The sequence below is a fragment of the Psittacula echo genome, assembly GCF_963264785.1.
Source record: "Psittacula echo genome assembly, chromosome: 3".
Classification (NCBI taxonomy): Eukaryota; Metazoa; Chordata; class Aves; order Psittaciformes; family Psittacidae; genus Psittacula; species Psittacula echo.
This window is the reverse complement of record NC_137736.1, coordinates 6,550,295-6,566,536: the sequence shown is the minus strand read 5'-3', so window position 1 is coordinate 6,566,536 and position 16,242 is coordinate 6,550,295. Positions and strand designations below refer to the sequence as shown.

Here is a 16,242-nt window from a genome sequence, read left to right as displayed (position 1 = left end):
TATCCTACAATTCTCTTCATTCCTCTTCTTTCTTCTCTGTTCCCTCTTTCTCATTCTAGACTTGATGCTGGTAAAAAATCATGCAGCTTGAAATACTGCATGCTTAAGTACGGTGTGGGGAATGTTGCAGGAAAGAGCTGTGCCTCTCTTTAGGTCACTTCCCAGCGAAACTCTGACTTCCTTGCTGCTTTGGTCTGTTTGTTTCATAAGGCCAAGCAGTACCTTAACCATGAATGTGAACCACTGGTGCCTTGCATGCTGACATACAGCTCTGAATACTGTCACTGAGTCAGTTGCTCAACCTTCCTAATCCATCCTGTTTATGTTTACCAATCTCCCAGGTCCATTTTGTCAACAATGAATGCAACCGGATCTTGCCTGTATTTGAAAAGCTGACCTTCACCAGCCAGCTCTCAATTCCCAGGAGAGCTTTCTCTACCCAAAGCATTTTGGCTTCAATCATGCATCAGCTATACTGGGAATACTCTCCTGCTATTGCTGCAGTCCCTTCCTCCACCTACAGTGAATGCCATCTAAGAGAAAGCAGGCTCAAATTGGTGAGTGATTGTCCTTTTAAATGCAAGTTTTTTCACATCAGCGCATCGACTTGTACTTCCCATGATGGAGGTTTCAGAAGTGAGGTGCAGAAGGGTTTGAAGATGAGCCCGTATTGGATAATCCCTGGGTTTATGCATAGGAATATGACAAAAAGAGGATAAAAAATAAGAAAAGACTAGGTAATGGCAAAATAGAGATGTTTAAAGGGGAGCTAAAATGTAGGCAAAGACTGGATGTGCAAGCCAGCAAATTTTTGTTCAACAAATGGATTTGCTCCTCTGGCAGGCCAGACAACTGTGCTCTCAGATCACCTCCTGCTAGTTTCAAGGAAAGTGAATGCTCAAGCGTGTCCCAGGTTGCTAAAACATGGTTTTGTAATTAATAATCTGGCTCACTATGGGGAAAGCTTTAAAAGCTGCCACACAAATGCAATACGCTGATATGCTCATATCTAATGCCATTCTTTGATACTATTTCCTTTGGATTTACATGGAATAGTTACTGATTCTGCTTCTCTGAAGGTTATCAGAGAAAGGTGTGCAGGAGGTTTATGGCAGGGTGTGCTCATCACAGCATGCATTTGGTAGACCAGCTATTTTTTAAGTGTATGGAGTACCCTCCACCCTTGCAACAATAGCAGATGAGAGTATGAGCCACCTCTCTTCCTGACATTCAATGTCTTCTGTCACAAGAATAATGTGGCAAATTTCACCTTAATCATGTTTGAAGGAGCTCTTGTACTTTGTCACCTATTATTCTGGCTCTTGAACCAGCATCCACTCTAACTTTTGGCGGGGTCTAGCTCTGCTTTCCGTGCAAACCCACTGTAGTTAGCACTGATTTTGAATTTTTTTTCCCCTCTGTTGCTTGGGAGTGCTTCTGAGGTGCTTTGTTCATTAGCTGCTGTTGCATTTAAGCCCAGTATGTATCTTCTTCCTTTGTGGTACCTCTGTATGTCCAGAATCCCAGCCCATCTCCAATTCTTGTCTTTCTGTTTTTCTTTCTGAGACAGGCTAACCTGTGTGTGTTAGTGCCTCGGCTGCAGGCTTCATTGACTAAAATTACATCACCTGCTTTGGTAGGCTTGCAGAAGCAGGGCTAAGGAGGAGGGAGCTGATTTAAGATAATGCAGAATTGCCATCTGCTGAATAGACACTGTTGTTGTGACAAATACACAAACTAGGAAGAAAAAAAAGAGTTTTCACAACTCAGATACCACAAAATGTGTTTGCAGGGTTTGTGTTTTCATTCACAAAGCAATAAAAAGCAGTGAAGTGCCTTTGTTCTCAAGTCAGAGGAGTACATTGCTGCAAGGACCACTTCAGACCCTATTGTTACACAACTGCTTTACTTATACCCACTTCCAGTGGGTGACTTTTCAGTCACCGTCTTCTGAGCATGCCGGTCAGTGGAAACATCCCAGTTAAGAACAGCCATTTATTCATTATAGTTAATGTAATACACAGGTTTCCAGGGCCTTCCTCTCTGTATTTTGACAGATAATATTCCATTTTGGCTAAATGAAGCATCCTTTATAACTGCAAAATTATCTACTTAAAACATGACACCAGTACAGCCAACCCTAAACCCTTACCTTTGCTTCTAGCTCTCAACCACTGTGGGGAGGGGACAGACCATAGAAAAGCATACAATCTTCCTTCCACATATGGCATATATTTAAGTAATCTGCCTGTTAAAGATTTGTACAGTTTTTAGAAATTGCCATATAATAGAAAATTCACAGCCATGCTACTTAAAGACACTTCCCAGTTTGTTTTTAAGGATGCAATGGGCTGCTGCTTTTCATGTAGTTTATTATTGAAGATAAACCAAACTTATCATAGATTATTACCAAGTTGGAAGGGACCTCAAGAATCATTTGGTCTAACCTTTATTTGCAAAAGCACAGCCTAGACCTTACATCAAGTCTGAAGTCAGGCCACTATTTTAAAAAGACTAAAGCTCATGAGAAATTGGTGGAAAAGGGTCAAAGGGCTTAACTTTCTACCTGCAGAGTGCAAAAGAGCAATCTCAGAGAAATGGGACAACTCTTGGCACTGCGTCTTTCCTTTCAGTGAGCTAGAGTGAGGAGGGTGAGCCGGTTCACAAAGAGAACAAAGTTACTGGACTCCTTACCTTTTTCTCTGATAGACATTTTCTCAGCTTCTGGAATGAGGAAATCATAAACCATCTCTGCTACAATCTCTTCTGATTGTAGGTGAGTTCGACTACAGAAGAAATGCAGAGTGGTGTTAGTACTTTGATTTTCTTTCCAGATCACCTCCGCAAACATGAGACTCCCTTGCAAATATTCCCACTATTTCCAAGGGAGTGTATTGTCATGGCAGCAATTGTAAGCTGGGTCTCCATCCTACAAATAGGTGACAGTTACTATTCCCCTTTGTGCTGCACTGTCAATACTGCATTGGAAAGCAGTATTTCCAAGGAAGAAGATCACCCTAGACTCCTTATGCTCAAAGGTATTTAGGAACCCAGTTGTCACTGATGACAAACTGAGTTAGACATGCAGATACCTCTGGGGGTTTGTATCTTTGTCAGTTTAGTCTTTGGCCCATTGCTGAGTTTGCTGAATTCTTCCCTTTGTGACTCTGCATTTGGCTGGTCCCCATGCTCTTTTCCACACCAGTGTTTGGTGGGTTCCCAATTGGCCCAGGGGCTGCATGCATTATCTACGCTTCATTCTCCCCAAGGATTTCAACATTCTGGCTGTATTCATCTAGTTACAAAATAGACAGCTGCTGTACCATAGGAGAGTCACTGTGTCATTGGGACTTTTATGGCTCAATTCCAAAAAAATAGCATAGAAACTGAACTGGAGGTTTGGCAGGTCCTAAAAACTATTCACTGCTGATGCCCCAGCCAAACACTGTGGTGTTCTCAACAACTTACTCTACTCAAAATGCCTTGTCAGGCAGCCATCAGTATGACTGACCCCCATGGAAATTGGCAGTTCCTTAAAGAACAGCCGCCCCAGAATGAAAGGCTCCTGTATAGCTGTATCTTTTAGCATCTCTTTCAAATGGATTTTCTGTAGTAGTGTAAATAAATGAAAAGACTGATATGAATGGGTATTGCTTTAGGCAGTTCCCAGATTCACTTAAAGCTCAGTCACAGCATCACATTGGCATGGAGGAACCTAAAAAGGGTGGTTCACAGATCCCACAAGTGGTTTGCAAAGAGAATCTGGCACATGCTGTATAGAAATAAGGCTCTGATGGACTTAATGTGTGTGTACCAGATAGTAACAGTGTGGTTCCCATACAGCAGTCACACTAACAAAGCAATCATGAACAGTGCTGCTCTGCCTTTCCCATGTCTTCGATTATACATGTAACCACAGATGCAGATGGGCAGGCAGGTTCTAAACGGCTGTGAACAGCTTCCCATGTGCTTTTTAATAACGTACCGACTTTCCATTTCATAAGCAATGTCATTGATTTCTACAGCCATTCTCTGAATCTCTTCCCTGGCTTGCTCTTCAGCTGTGTCCTCCATGCTACTCAGGATAATGTCTTCTAAGTAGGAGTCAACAGTGCTCTGGTGCACTTTCACCACCTGGAAGAGAACACCAACATGTTGTTCCTCTGCCTAATTAAACAGAAACAAGGGCAGGAAAGAACCAGTGGTGGAAGGAAAATTTATCCATGGATCCAGTTCTGCTGCAGCAGCAGGTCAGTTTTGTGAATGCAACAGCAGTTGCCTCCTCAGTTCTCTGGTCTCCTCATGGTCCCCTGAGCAACAACAGCCAAATAATCATCATCACTACTGCCTTCAGTAAATTAATCAGCCTTCATTCAAGTAAATTCCGAAGGAAAAGGTTCCATCAAGCCAGTCAAGGTAACATAAATAAAACCAAGATAAAATTACTGGCTTCTTTATAAAGGTTGTAGAGCAGAGAATCTAGGTGTTTTCATTCTGCTAGTGTGAAAAGTTTATAGGCTTAAAGCACTTTGACCATCCTTGCTTCCAACTCAGAGAAGCAGAAAAGATAAGAGAAGCAGCTAAATTTAAAAGAAAAATAAACATGATGCCAGACTCTCTTGGTATTCACCTCCTCCCACAAAGTCTGAAAATTATTGGTTTAGTTAATTAGGCTCCCACTCATTCCTTTCAACTGGGAAAAATATGCTTCATGCAGTCAGGAGCTAGGGAATAGGCACAGGACTATAGAATAGTTATGGAATATGGTAATTCAGGATTTTTGTTTCTGGAGGTTATGTTATCCATTATCATTACTTCAGAATAATGTTTGCACCTCCTATTACTTGCAGTCCATTTTTGGAGGGCAAAATGTTTCCAAAACCTTGCTTAAAGGCATCCTTCCTGGGAGAGCACCTAACAGTTCTGGTGGACAGACCAAGTACTCACAAAACATTGTTCCTAAAGATGATCTAGGTATATCTGTTCTCCACAGGATTATGCTGTGGAAATTCAGAAACCTACATCCATCCATGATATGTTTAACAGGACTGTTTGTAGGGTTGTTTAGATCATCCTTAATTTAATAGGCACAGCTCTTTTAGAAAGGAATTACCCTCTCTTCATGAAGCCTTCCCCTTCAATTTTAAAACTAGCCATCACGGAAGTCAGAGCTGAAGCAGCTCCCTTTCACCTGGACCCTTCCACAAGGAGGGAGTTCCTACAAACTGCTCACGGTTCCATCAGTCTCCCCCTCTTGCCTGTCTGAAAACCTCATCTTCATCCTGACGCCGCTTCAGTTCCACCTGACGCCGTCCGCTCTCCTCTGCTTCCCGCATCCGCCTCTGCCTCTCAGCCAGCATGACAAAAGCATGGATCCTGCGTTCTTCTTGCAGTCTCACCAGCTCTTTGGACAGGAAATCAAATACGTTTGCCAATACCCTTCCTTCTTCCCTGGCCAAGTGGGTTTCCACTGATGACAGCTTTAAAGAAAAAAAAAAAAAGGCAAAGAATTGTGTTACAAATGCCTGGAATGTTGTCCGAAGTCCCAGGACTACCACAGGCATGTGAAACAGCTCTGCAACGTTCAGACCAGCCATGGGACAACGCTAGGAGTTTTGCATTCTTTTTGTTTTACATGCATTGGCCTGGATTCTGCATAATATAATAAGCCTCTACATGGGTTCTGATGGCATAAAGAGGCTAAAAGATGGCAAAATTAGTCAGGGTGGGAATAACCCTGATACTGTCACACTGAGACAAGCAGCCCCTGTGCCTGGGTGGGTGGGAGGAGATAAAGCACGACATGTGCCATATTTCCAGGGATTATGAACTGCTTTTGTGGCTCTGAGTATAATCATAATAGTTGCTGAGGCCATCTGCTTGTTACTGGGGAATGCTCCACTGCCCAGATCAAGAAAGAGGAGGTATAAAACTGACAGTGTTCCAAGCTGAGCTAGACCAGAACAGAAAAACAGGGTCAAAAGTTGCAAATGAAGCTTCTTTCTAGCATTTGGAAAGGAAACCCTCAATCTTTATGAGTGGGAAGCTTGAGATTTAGGTAACTGCAATTGTGAGCACAGACACATTTCTATCCTCTCCTAAGGATATAAAATGTTTGGTACAGTTCAAAGTCACCTCAGTGAAACGGTACATCTTTGGTTGGACATTCATATGCAACCAGAGTGATTCAGCTTGCTGAGATAATACAGCAACCATGAGTCCCTACAGTTTTAGGAATTGAGTTACTGCCTAAAACTGTACAAGTTATTAACTGCTAGCAAATTCAAATCAACAGTTACTATAATGCATTTGCAGAAGTGCAAAAAAGGCCTCAAAATTCCAGGTAAAGGAAAATCACAAAGTCTGTGACAGAACTGAGACTAGATGTCAGGTATTCAGTGTTACTGTGCCACTCAGTTCCAAGTACATCCTGTTTTATGGGTTGAGTAAGTGTGACTGCAATTCAGAAACAGACAAGATCTATGATAAGTTCCTTATCTCCAGTACAGACTATGAAGCCACAGTCCTTGCAGGAGGGAATGCATGGAGCTGACTAGGATGCTGTGCTTCTGTTGGAATAAACAGCCAATAATAAACAAAAACAATAACCAAAATCTAAACCAAAACCCTCAAAATGGAGCAGAAATATCCAAAACAATTAGAAATAAATCACCTTTCTTACACTGCTGTGCCATTTGCTCATGCAGCGTTTCAAAGAAAGTGGGATTGTCAGCGTTACATGCAACTGGAAGTGAGAGTGCCTAGCCCATGGGTGTTTCAAATGGAGGACAGCAATACAGTAACTGCACCAACTCACAGAGAGGTACAACACTGAACTAACATGCTGCTTTGTCTTTATTGCTCTAGGTGTTGTGTCTAAAACTGTTGTGAAATGGGCAAAGACAATGCAGGAATACTCTTGTCTTAGACTTTAGTTATATATAAGGTTGGAAATTTTCACTGCTCATCCTTGACCATTTTATCTGGAGTTTCTGTCCTCTTTCTGCAGGAAGCATTTCTTGAAAAATGCCTCTTTTTATACTGGAAAGGTCAAAAACCTGGAAAAAACCCATCTGTGACCACAAAAACTATAGAACTTCAAATCATTGACTTTCTAAAATAGTCACAGACATAGAAAGCTGCTGCATGTGCATTCCAGAGAGCTTTAAAGTTCAAAATGTTTGGAGATGTGTGAGACAGTCTCAAGGTCTTCAGAGACATAGTAAAACAAACCCATAAAGCAGGAGTACTGGAGGTAGATACCAGCAGGGGGGGATAGTGGCTCTCCCTAAAGGAAATTCTGAGATCAGAGGTCAGCATCTCTATAATTTATTTTCTCTCTTCTTCTCTATGAATGTCATTATGGTGTGTGAGCTGCTCTCACCTTCCCTCACCTGGGCTTCCAGAAGAAAAGGAGCATTTCAAGTTCCTAACGCCTAAAGCTTTTCTTTTTCTCTGAATTCCTCAGTGAAAAATATTCTGTATTTCTGTACTCCTGCATTCCACACCTGGGCTCCCTCTGTATGAGGGAGCATCTGGAAATTATAAACACAGTCACCCAGTTCAATTGTTACTGAGATCTGAGGGGAATTTTGTTGCTGCCCACCCAGCAGGAAGCAGTGATCTGGCTTCATCGCCAGCAGGCCAGTGGATGCTGTGATCATAATCTGGAACCTGCAGAATGGTCCCACTCACAGCTGGTCACTCAAAAAACAGGAGAGTGGTAAAAACTACATGAAAACCTGCAGGAATGTGGGAGATATTGCATGTCTGAGGTGCAGTGAAGTCTGGGCAAAATTTCTTTATGATCCATTTTCAGACCAGCATTAGCTGTTTGATTCATTTTGCTCTGGAAGGTTGTGATGCTGCAAGGAAATAGGATGGGAATTTGCATCCCCACCTCTTACTTGATCCTTTACAGAGTATGGAGCCCCAGAATTTCTCTGCTCTCCATAACACTGGCAAGTACAACAATGTGACACCATTGCTAAGGTCCTAGAAGTCTTGAGCCCAGCCAGATTTACAAGGTAAGTCTGCCTTGGCTTTTTCTGCAACGTTTTATGCTCAAGGAGGAGCGTGAGAGATTGTCAAGCTAGAAAAGGAACAGGGAAATGACACACTGGTAATACACACTCAGTAAAACATCTGACAGATGCAAGTGACAAGTGTCTATTGTGATGCCAGGTCACAGCACCAGTCAAATGGATTGAAATGTGGGGAAAATGAGGCTTGTCTGACAATGTAGTTTGTTCAGAGCCCTGTATATATAAGTGCTCTGTCTGCAAACAAAGCAAAGGGCAGCTGGGTAGCAGCTGTGGTCGGGGTACTTCAGTCTGTTTCTGAGATTCCCCACGGTCCCCACAGCAGTGAGAGAGCAGCTTTAGCCCCTCAGGCATTGAGTGCTTGGCCTGTTCTAGGAGAACATTTTTGTTACTTAGGGTGCTTTCTGTGCTGTGGATAATATAAGACATAAAGAAATTAAATGTGAGAATGTTGGCGGTACTGCAAGCAAAGAGTGCCTGGTCAGGACAGTGTTTGTGAATCAGCCTTCCCATCAATAAAGGCAAACCTTGTGCATATGTAACTCATGCTGTTGCTGTAGAGCCAGTGTCATTTGCTCCTCTGCCTTCAAAAGCAGACGTCCATCCTCCTGGAGTGCATGAGTGGTGCGCAGCTCTCGGATCAGTTCCAGCTGCTTCTCCTTCCCTTCAAACATCTTTAAAATAAAGTAAAACAACCAAGCATATTAAATGGAGAATACAGATCAAAACATTTTGCCCTTTTTCTCCAAGATGCAAGGTCAGCTGTTTCCAAAACCTAGCTTGTTGTAATTAACCTGTGGCTGCATTTATGCAAACACTACAGCTGTCAGGTAAATCTTGCCTAAACCCTCCTGCATGGAAGATGAAAGTTGAGGCCTTCTGCTGTGGAGTATAGATGATCCCTTGCTACTTTATTATTTTTATTTCTTTTTAATTCTGTTTGGCTTCACCCAGAACTCAAACCACTGGAATGCACAACAGCAACACCCATGTCAAGTGAAAAGGGCAATAGCCTTCTGGATATCCTGTTACATCAGTCTCAGTGTCAAAGCTTCCTAGTGTGAGCATTGCCCCCTTTCCTCAGTCCAGCATTAGATGTCTCCTGTTTCAATATCTACTGTTCTCTGACCTTCGTTTTCAGGCAGTCCAGCAACAGTTCAAAGCAATAAATTGGTGTAGAAGTTCTTGAAACTGCTGCTGTTTTGGGGCTATGTGGCCCAGCCCTTCCCTGACACTGTCATTCCCACTCTCTTCCAACAGCAACAAAGGATCACTCAACGCTGCTGACATAATTTTCCGAGTCACGTATTTCTGATCCAGTAGTAGCTGGAAGGAGATTCCTAAAATGACAGGACGTTTCATGATGTGAAAACAACAGTCCTGCAATGACATCAAACATATTTCTTATACATCACCACAGAACTGGAGAAGACTTGGGAAGTCCTTATTCCACCTCAAGCCACTTTCAAATTATTGCATTGTTTGCTAAAGCTCAGAGTCAGGGTCCCACATGGAAACACTTCACAAACATTAAATAATTAGTGCAAGAGAGGCTATCAGTTATATTCTCAGCAGGCATGAGAACAAACATTCTGGACTGGTCTGATCAAAAGTTATAGAGTTGCTTAACAATAAAGCCCATGAAGCATAGCTACTCAATTAACTTTTACCTAGACCCCCTTCTGCTCCACTGAAAGCAGAATGACAGGTCCTGCATTTGCTGGAAATCACTGTGGTATGCTTCAATTGCTCCTCATCTAAGGTTCAGCTCACCATCACAGGAAAGTGGAAAGATGGTATGAAATACAAACTGCCCTGCTGGGATGTGGGAGGTTCCTTATGCCTGGGATCTTGGCATAATCAAGGCAAAATGTACTCACGGCCCAGATCTAGTCTAGAATTTTCCCTTTGAATAATTCTGCTATGAAGCATCTAATTAAAGAGCTGAGTGTATGGAATGGCAGGAACTGGGAGACACTCACAGACATGAGTAGGAACCTAGAAGTTCCTGTAAGAAATTTCGGCTGGAGACCAAAGACTTCACCCTTAAGGAACTCCAGACAACATACAGGAGGATATGCTGTAGAAGCCTCATTACCCTTGATTAATGCTGTGGAAGAAAGATTGCAAACATGCTTTCAATCATTCCCTCCATCACTCTGAAGGGACACATAAACAAAGAAACACAGAATACCATGTTCTGAATAGCCCTGCCTCGGAGCAACTGCTGCAGACAAATCACTGCCAGTTCTGTTTCCTCTTCCTCCTGCCAAAACACAACAAATATCCCCACAGTAATTGATTATTTCTTTGGAGACTGAGATTTCTATAGATTATCCATCTGACTATCAAAAACTCTAACTTATACCCAGCTTTTTCTCAGTTGTTTCTGAACACCCATCTTCTAATTTCTAGGGAAAGTGACTCAGAATAATACATACTTCCATGTTTTACAAGAGATGGGGAATAAAGGCTGTATAATTAGATTCACTTTGAGATTTTAGAGGGTCTTTAGAGATGAGTAACTAATGATCAGGAGATGCTGATGGAGAAAATTACCATATGCATTACAAGCACTATTTGTAACTTGACTGAGTTTGCAAAATGAGCATCAGCTACTTTAATTTAACAGGTCAAGACACTAAGGGTATAGAATTATTATTGAAAAAATCTGTTAACCATAAATAAAGGGATAGAATTAAAAGGGAACATATGAATTATTTTTTTTATATTTATTCCAGTGTTGACATTTATCAGAGTAACTCAGTTAATGCAAGACCCAGAAAGTGATAGTTTGGAAGTAAAATTAATTACATTGTATTGTGATTTGTCTCTTCAAGAGGTTTATTGATCTAGCATTGTGTGACTGATCATAGAATCATAGAATGGTTAGGATTGGAAAGGCCCTTAAGATCATCTAGTTCCAATCCCCTGCCATGAGCAGGGACACCTCACACTAGACCATGTCACCCAAGACTCTGTCCAACCTGGCCTTGAACACTGCCAGGGATGGAGCATTCACCACTGCTTTGGGCAGCCTGTTCCAGTGCCTCATCACCCTCACAGTAAAGAACTTCTTCCTTATATCTAACCTGAACTTCCCCTGGTACCAACTTGGAAAAATGACGAAGCATAGTGGAAAAGAGAACAGAAGGAAGGAAGGAAAGAAAAACAAGGAAAGAAAAACAAGGAAGGAGATGGAAGGAAGGAGCGAGCTTATTTTAAATAGAGGAGGTGTAGCTGACAACACTTTTTGTTGCTGAGGGATCTTCTAGTCTGGAGTTGACAGTAGCAGAAAGAAAAAGCCCATTGGGTACCTAAGAAAGATAAAAAGAGATCTAAAAATTGCAAGGAATTTTTTTTAATAAAGAGCATATGAGGTCTGCATTGAAATTTGGTATTTTAGAAGTGTCAGAAAAACAGGGAAGAGCGTGGGATGAGAGAAGTGCTGTGGGCTTGAATCTCAGTATCTGTTTTTTCTTAGGTGTTGAAGATTAAGTTTTCCTGCCTTTCCCATCACCACCCAGGAGGAGCAAAACAGGACTAGCCCATGGACTACCATACAACTTGGTATGTTCTTTTTCACTGGAAAGAAGGGATGAATTTCCAGTCCAGTTAGAGAGCTAAATATTACCACATCACCTGGCTCCAGGGTGAAATCCCTTCAGGACAAAGCTTTGGATACGGAGATAGAAATATACTGGACAGGTAAGCCAAACTGCTTGGTTTGATTTAAACTAAGATTTGGTTCTAATTTTTGTGAGATGCGTGTTTCTGTACTTCTGTTGTTCAGTGCTGCAAATGATGCCTTAGCAAGGGCAATCATCAGCTTCTCCATCTGCCCATCTGCTTGCTACAGACCAGCAGGAGAGAAGGAGGGGAGATGGAAAGCCTATCATGCCCTGCAGGGAAAAAATTAAAAAAATTACTAAAAGCAGGGTGAATTAAGGATATAGAAGGCTCTAGGAGCAGGCTGAAAACTAGAGGGGGCTGGGAGAAAGTGATAAAACAGTGAAGGAATCCAAAGGCACTCCGTGAGCTTGTTGTGGCTAGTAAGTGCATAAGAAATGACTGGGGGAAAGGAGTTGAAGAGGCCTGCAGTAGTGCCTCCATTATCTCCACTTTCTTTTATGCCCTTTGTGGCCCATGTCACCTGCCTGTCACTCTGGCACACTTTCCTTTCAAGATCCTCAACTCCAGTGGGAAGAGCCTGCTGCACTTAACAGTTGGTACTTGTAAGTGTGTATGGCAGGAAGAAAAACATTAACAAGAGAGGAGAGCCTTGCTTTCACGGCTCCTTGCAGCCAGCTGGTAGGAGAAACCCTACTTGGATTCTGCAAGGCAGGAGATGTTAGTGCTGCTCTTCAGTGGCTGAAGTGGCCTGGTTTTACAGATGGAGCTTCACTGGAGAGCACTACTCTTTATGTGTTCACACATAAAACACTTGAAAATAAAATAAATGTTGACAGAATTCATTTAGGTAGAATTCCATTGTACTGCAACAAAAACCCTTATAATGTTTACTTAAATAACCCCTAATCTGTAAACATGCTCAAAAATGACTACAACTGGAGGATAAATCTTTCTGATTTCTTTTCATGCTACCTGGAAGTACTCAAAAATCTGCTAAACTGCTAAATCTGAACAGTGTAAATCTAGCACTGCAATACAATATCTAATGCCTAGGAGGTAGTAAAGCTGTGGAAAGCTCTTCCCAAGGAGACATTCCTGTTTCAGTCATCTTAAAATAGACTGTATAAAACATAGGACACCATACTGCACAAAGGAAGACAGCATGGATGATCTAATAAGACATTCTCTTTCTCACTTTCATGGTTGTGTGATTCTCTTAAATTCACAAGTTTAAATGGTAACTGTGTCTGATTCTTACTACATCATGAAAATGGTGTTAATAACCAGACAAGGCAATCCACTGGGGCAGCCACCTCTTAAGTATGTTACTTTAAGAAAGGAAAAGAAGTTGCAGCTCCCTTAAAAAGCTGTTTTTTTCCTACAGCATATCACATCCCCCATGACACATCATTACTGCTATTTCAGTCTCTGTAGAAGAATCCTTTTTTGTGAACTGCAGCAGGCTCATCAAAGACTGCATCCTGCAAATTAATGAAGTGCATGCTCAGTGCTAAGCACCCGAAGTTTCACTGAGTTCAATGGGACTAAACTTAACTGCTCCGCTGGAGTACGATGGTGTTGTCAGATCAGAAGGTTGGAATACACTGAGTAGTAGTAATAATAATCACCATTATCACTATCAACATCATCATCATCTGCCTTTTTGTTCCCCTAGGACAAGGAAATAACATCTATTAATTTATGTCTTTATAAAATAAAGTCTATTAAGGATTTGGCCACAGCTATTGTAAGATTTTCAATTCTTCAGCTGCTATTATCTTTATAGAGTAAAGAGAGACTAAGAGAGTTTTGAGAAATAGTGATGGCTATTTCTAACATTAGTATACACAAAAAAGATGAAGCTTCCTTCTTTCCCTGTCTTGGCATTTCTTTAACCACTAGGTAGGAAACGATCAGGGATCAATAGGGAAAAAAGTGCTAAAACCAGCCCACTTACAACTGATGGCTTTTCCAGGATTGGAATGGGTGGTCGAGGAACAGGCTTTTCTACTTTTTGAAGTAAAGGGAGGGGCTTCTTCTTCAGCTCCTTGACTTCCTTCTTCTCCAGTAGTGCCTGGAATAGACATATGATGTAATCAGAACTGGGCTAGATAGCACACCACAATAAGGCCAGTCCTCTAGATGCTGACTGTTGCAAATCACACTGGCTACAAGGGAGCTAAAAGTATTTTGCACTTTGCAGGCTTGTGGCTTCTATTTCTTACTGTACATCAACTGAAAAACTGAATATGGTCAGTAGCTGAGGATATTCGATGGTCAGAAGATACTGATGGGAACTTCAAAATCATATGTAAGAAGGAAGCAAGAATTATTTTACTATATTTCCAAGTAAGTCATCAGCAATTGCATTGGGTGAGTCACCTAAAATTAATCTAAATTTGGTATGAACTTAATGTCTAATATAATACATTCTTAAGTAAATTCTTAAGTAATTTTTAAGTAAAAGCATATTTCAGATTTTTTTTCTCATTTTAAAATAGGAATCTTACTGAACCAATTAAACACTGACCCATATGCAAGCAGAGGCAGTTGTTTATGTTACTTTCCTTATGCAATGACAAAAACGTTGATTATTCTCCTGTAAGACAGAGATGCTTTCAGAACATGAAAAATGGGTAGGAATATCACAATTTAATTACAGTTTACGTGTCTCTACAAGATGGTTATCACTCTTTGCCTTTAACTATAGGTATAATGCTTATTACTGTGGGCTAGAAATGCTCATCTGCAACAGCCTAGCAGCCCAGAGGCACCCACAGCAGCTGTATGGGTGGATTAAGGGTGAACAGGAAAGTAACTTGCCTGAGAACTTCTTTCTCCTAAGAAACTCCACAAGCTTATTAACAGTGGGGTTTATCTGGCTTGCAGCTATTTGGTGGCAGAGGCCAAACCTTGTCAGCCAAAGCAGGCTAGGAGTGGAAATGCCACCACAGCCTCAACTCTTTCAAGATGTTTCCAAGCTGTTTAGAGAGCCAAAGTCCCACCAACTTCCCATCAGAGGGTGCTTAGAACAAGAGATTGAGATAATCATTTCTAACTGCATGGCAACGCTTGCCTCCTGTAGGACATCACAGATCTGCTCATAAAAGAAAGGGAATAGAGTAAGTACTTTTAAAGCTCCTTCAAAATTATAATCCTCCTACTATATGGGTTGGATCTATACTCTTTACTACTGAAAGAACAAATAAATTCCAGCAAGGAAAAATGCTCCCTTTTACTTTTATTGCTCTCTTTCAAATGTTCAAATACAGTATTTCACTAGAGATGGAAACCAAAGAAAACCTTAAGAGAAAAATCCCATGCTGAATTTCTCTCTCCAGTAACAGGAAATCAATGGCACTTGCAAAGAATTTAATAGTGAAATTAATGAAGCTTTGAAACTCCAGTGGTTGTTGTACAGGACTCCTCTTGCATACTGGATCTGACCTTTCAAGCCAGGATCATTAACTGCTTCAGAAAGGGAGAGAGATTTCTAGGTGGAGGGGATAAAATGCTTTCTTATTGAAAACTTCTGAAATGGACCATGTTAATAATGCAAGAATCAAGGCCTATAAACTGCTTATAAGCCATGTGAAATGGTTAAAGCTCAAAAAAGTTGAGAGATTTTTCTGAACTGTTTCTTGTATCTGATGACATTGGAGCTCTCTGGCATGAAGATTGTAACAGTGCTTGCTATGATTTATAAGGTGTTCTGCATGATGGGGGTGGAAATTGAAAGAAAAAAGCTGCTGTAGTTGTGGTTCTTCTGAAAACAATGGCTCCTATGTTTGTTAGCACAATGTTGCATTCATAATTATTTTCCTAATAAAACCTTAGCCTTCCAAAATATTTCTTGCTAACCAGAACAACAAAATACAACCAGAACAGCAACTTTTAAAGTCAGAAAAATCTATGAGCACTTCTGACAAGAGGGAGTTCTTATCAATGTAGATTTGAGAAATACTGCAGCTCCTAGAAGTGGGTTTATGTTTTCATGTCAGCACAGTCTACTGCCTGCTTTGCTATCTTTACCAAGTCAAAAATGCTCACCATTTGCTTTCTCTAATCTGAGGCTTTAAGTTATTTTATTACTTTAATGTAGAAAAAGAAAATAAGGGGGTTTGCATTAACTGGTTCTGCCTAACTTAACAAGTTTCCATTTTTCAACATGGGGAGGCCAGGGCCCAAGAATCTCTGTAAAATACTTGCTTTAAAAAGTGCCGAATTTCTGAACACCACATTTAAAATGTTACTGCCTACATATCACACACTAATTTTTCTGAGATAGACTACACTGTTTTTTTCAGGTAGTAGGTTCAGAGTCATGGTATAGTCTGGTTGGACTGGACAGTGAAGGCCCACCCAATTCACCTCCTCTTCCTGGCAAGTGCAATGAAGAGCAAATGGCACCTATGCTTTTTGGCCATACACCTTAGCTTCTTTGCTAGCTTTTAATAGAAGCAGGACTCTTCACAGGATAATGGCTTGAGAAACTCTTCTCTGTTCAAAGAAATCATTCTTTAGATTCCTTCCTCATTTTCTCTCTGATACTCTTCACAAGACACTG

At 41.2% G+C, this 16,242-nt stretch overlaps 1 protein-coding gene across 1 annotated transcript in view; it reads right to left on the bottom strand.

The window, feature by feature from the left end:
* The window catches only part of CFAP91 (cilia and flagella associated protein 91), a gene marked incomplete at both ends in the record, with an annotated part of 28,224 nt that overhangs the window by 864 nt on the left and 11,118 nt on the right, over positions 1–16,242 (bottom strand). Inside the window, 6 exon segments of the mRNA XM_080612897.1 lie at positions 2,695–2,786; positions 3,986–4,134; positions 5,259–5,480; positions 8,570–8,716; positions 10,237–10,308; positions 13,633–13,749. Coding sequence (XP_080469023.1) covers positions 2,695–2,786; positions 3,986–4,134; positions 5,259–5,480; positions 8,570–8,716; positions 10,237–10,308; positions 13,633–13,749 — 799 coding nt within the window.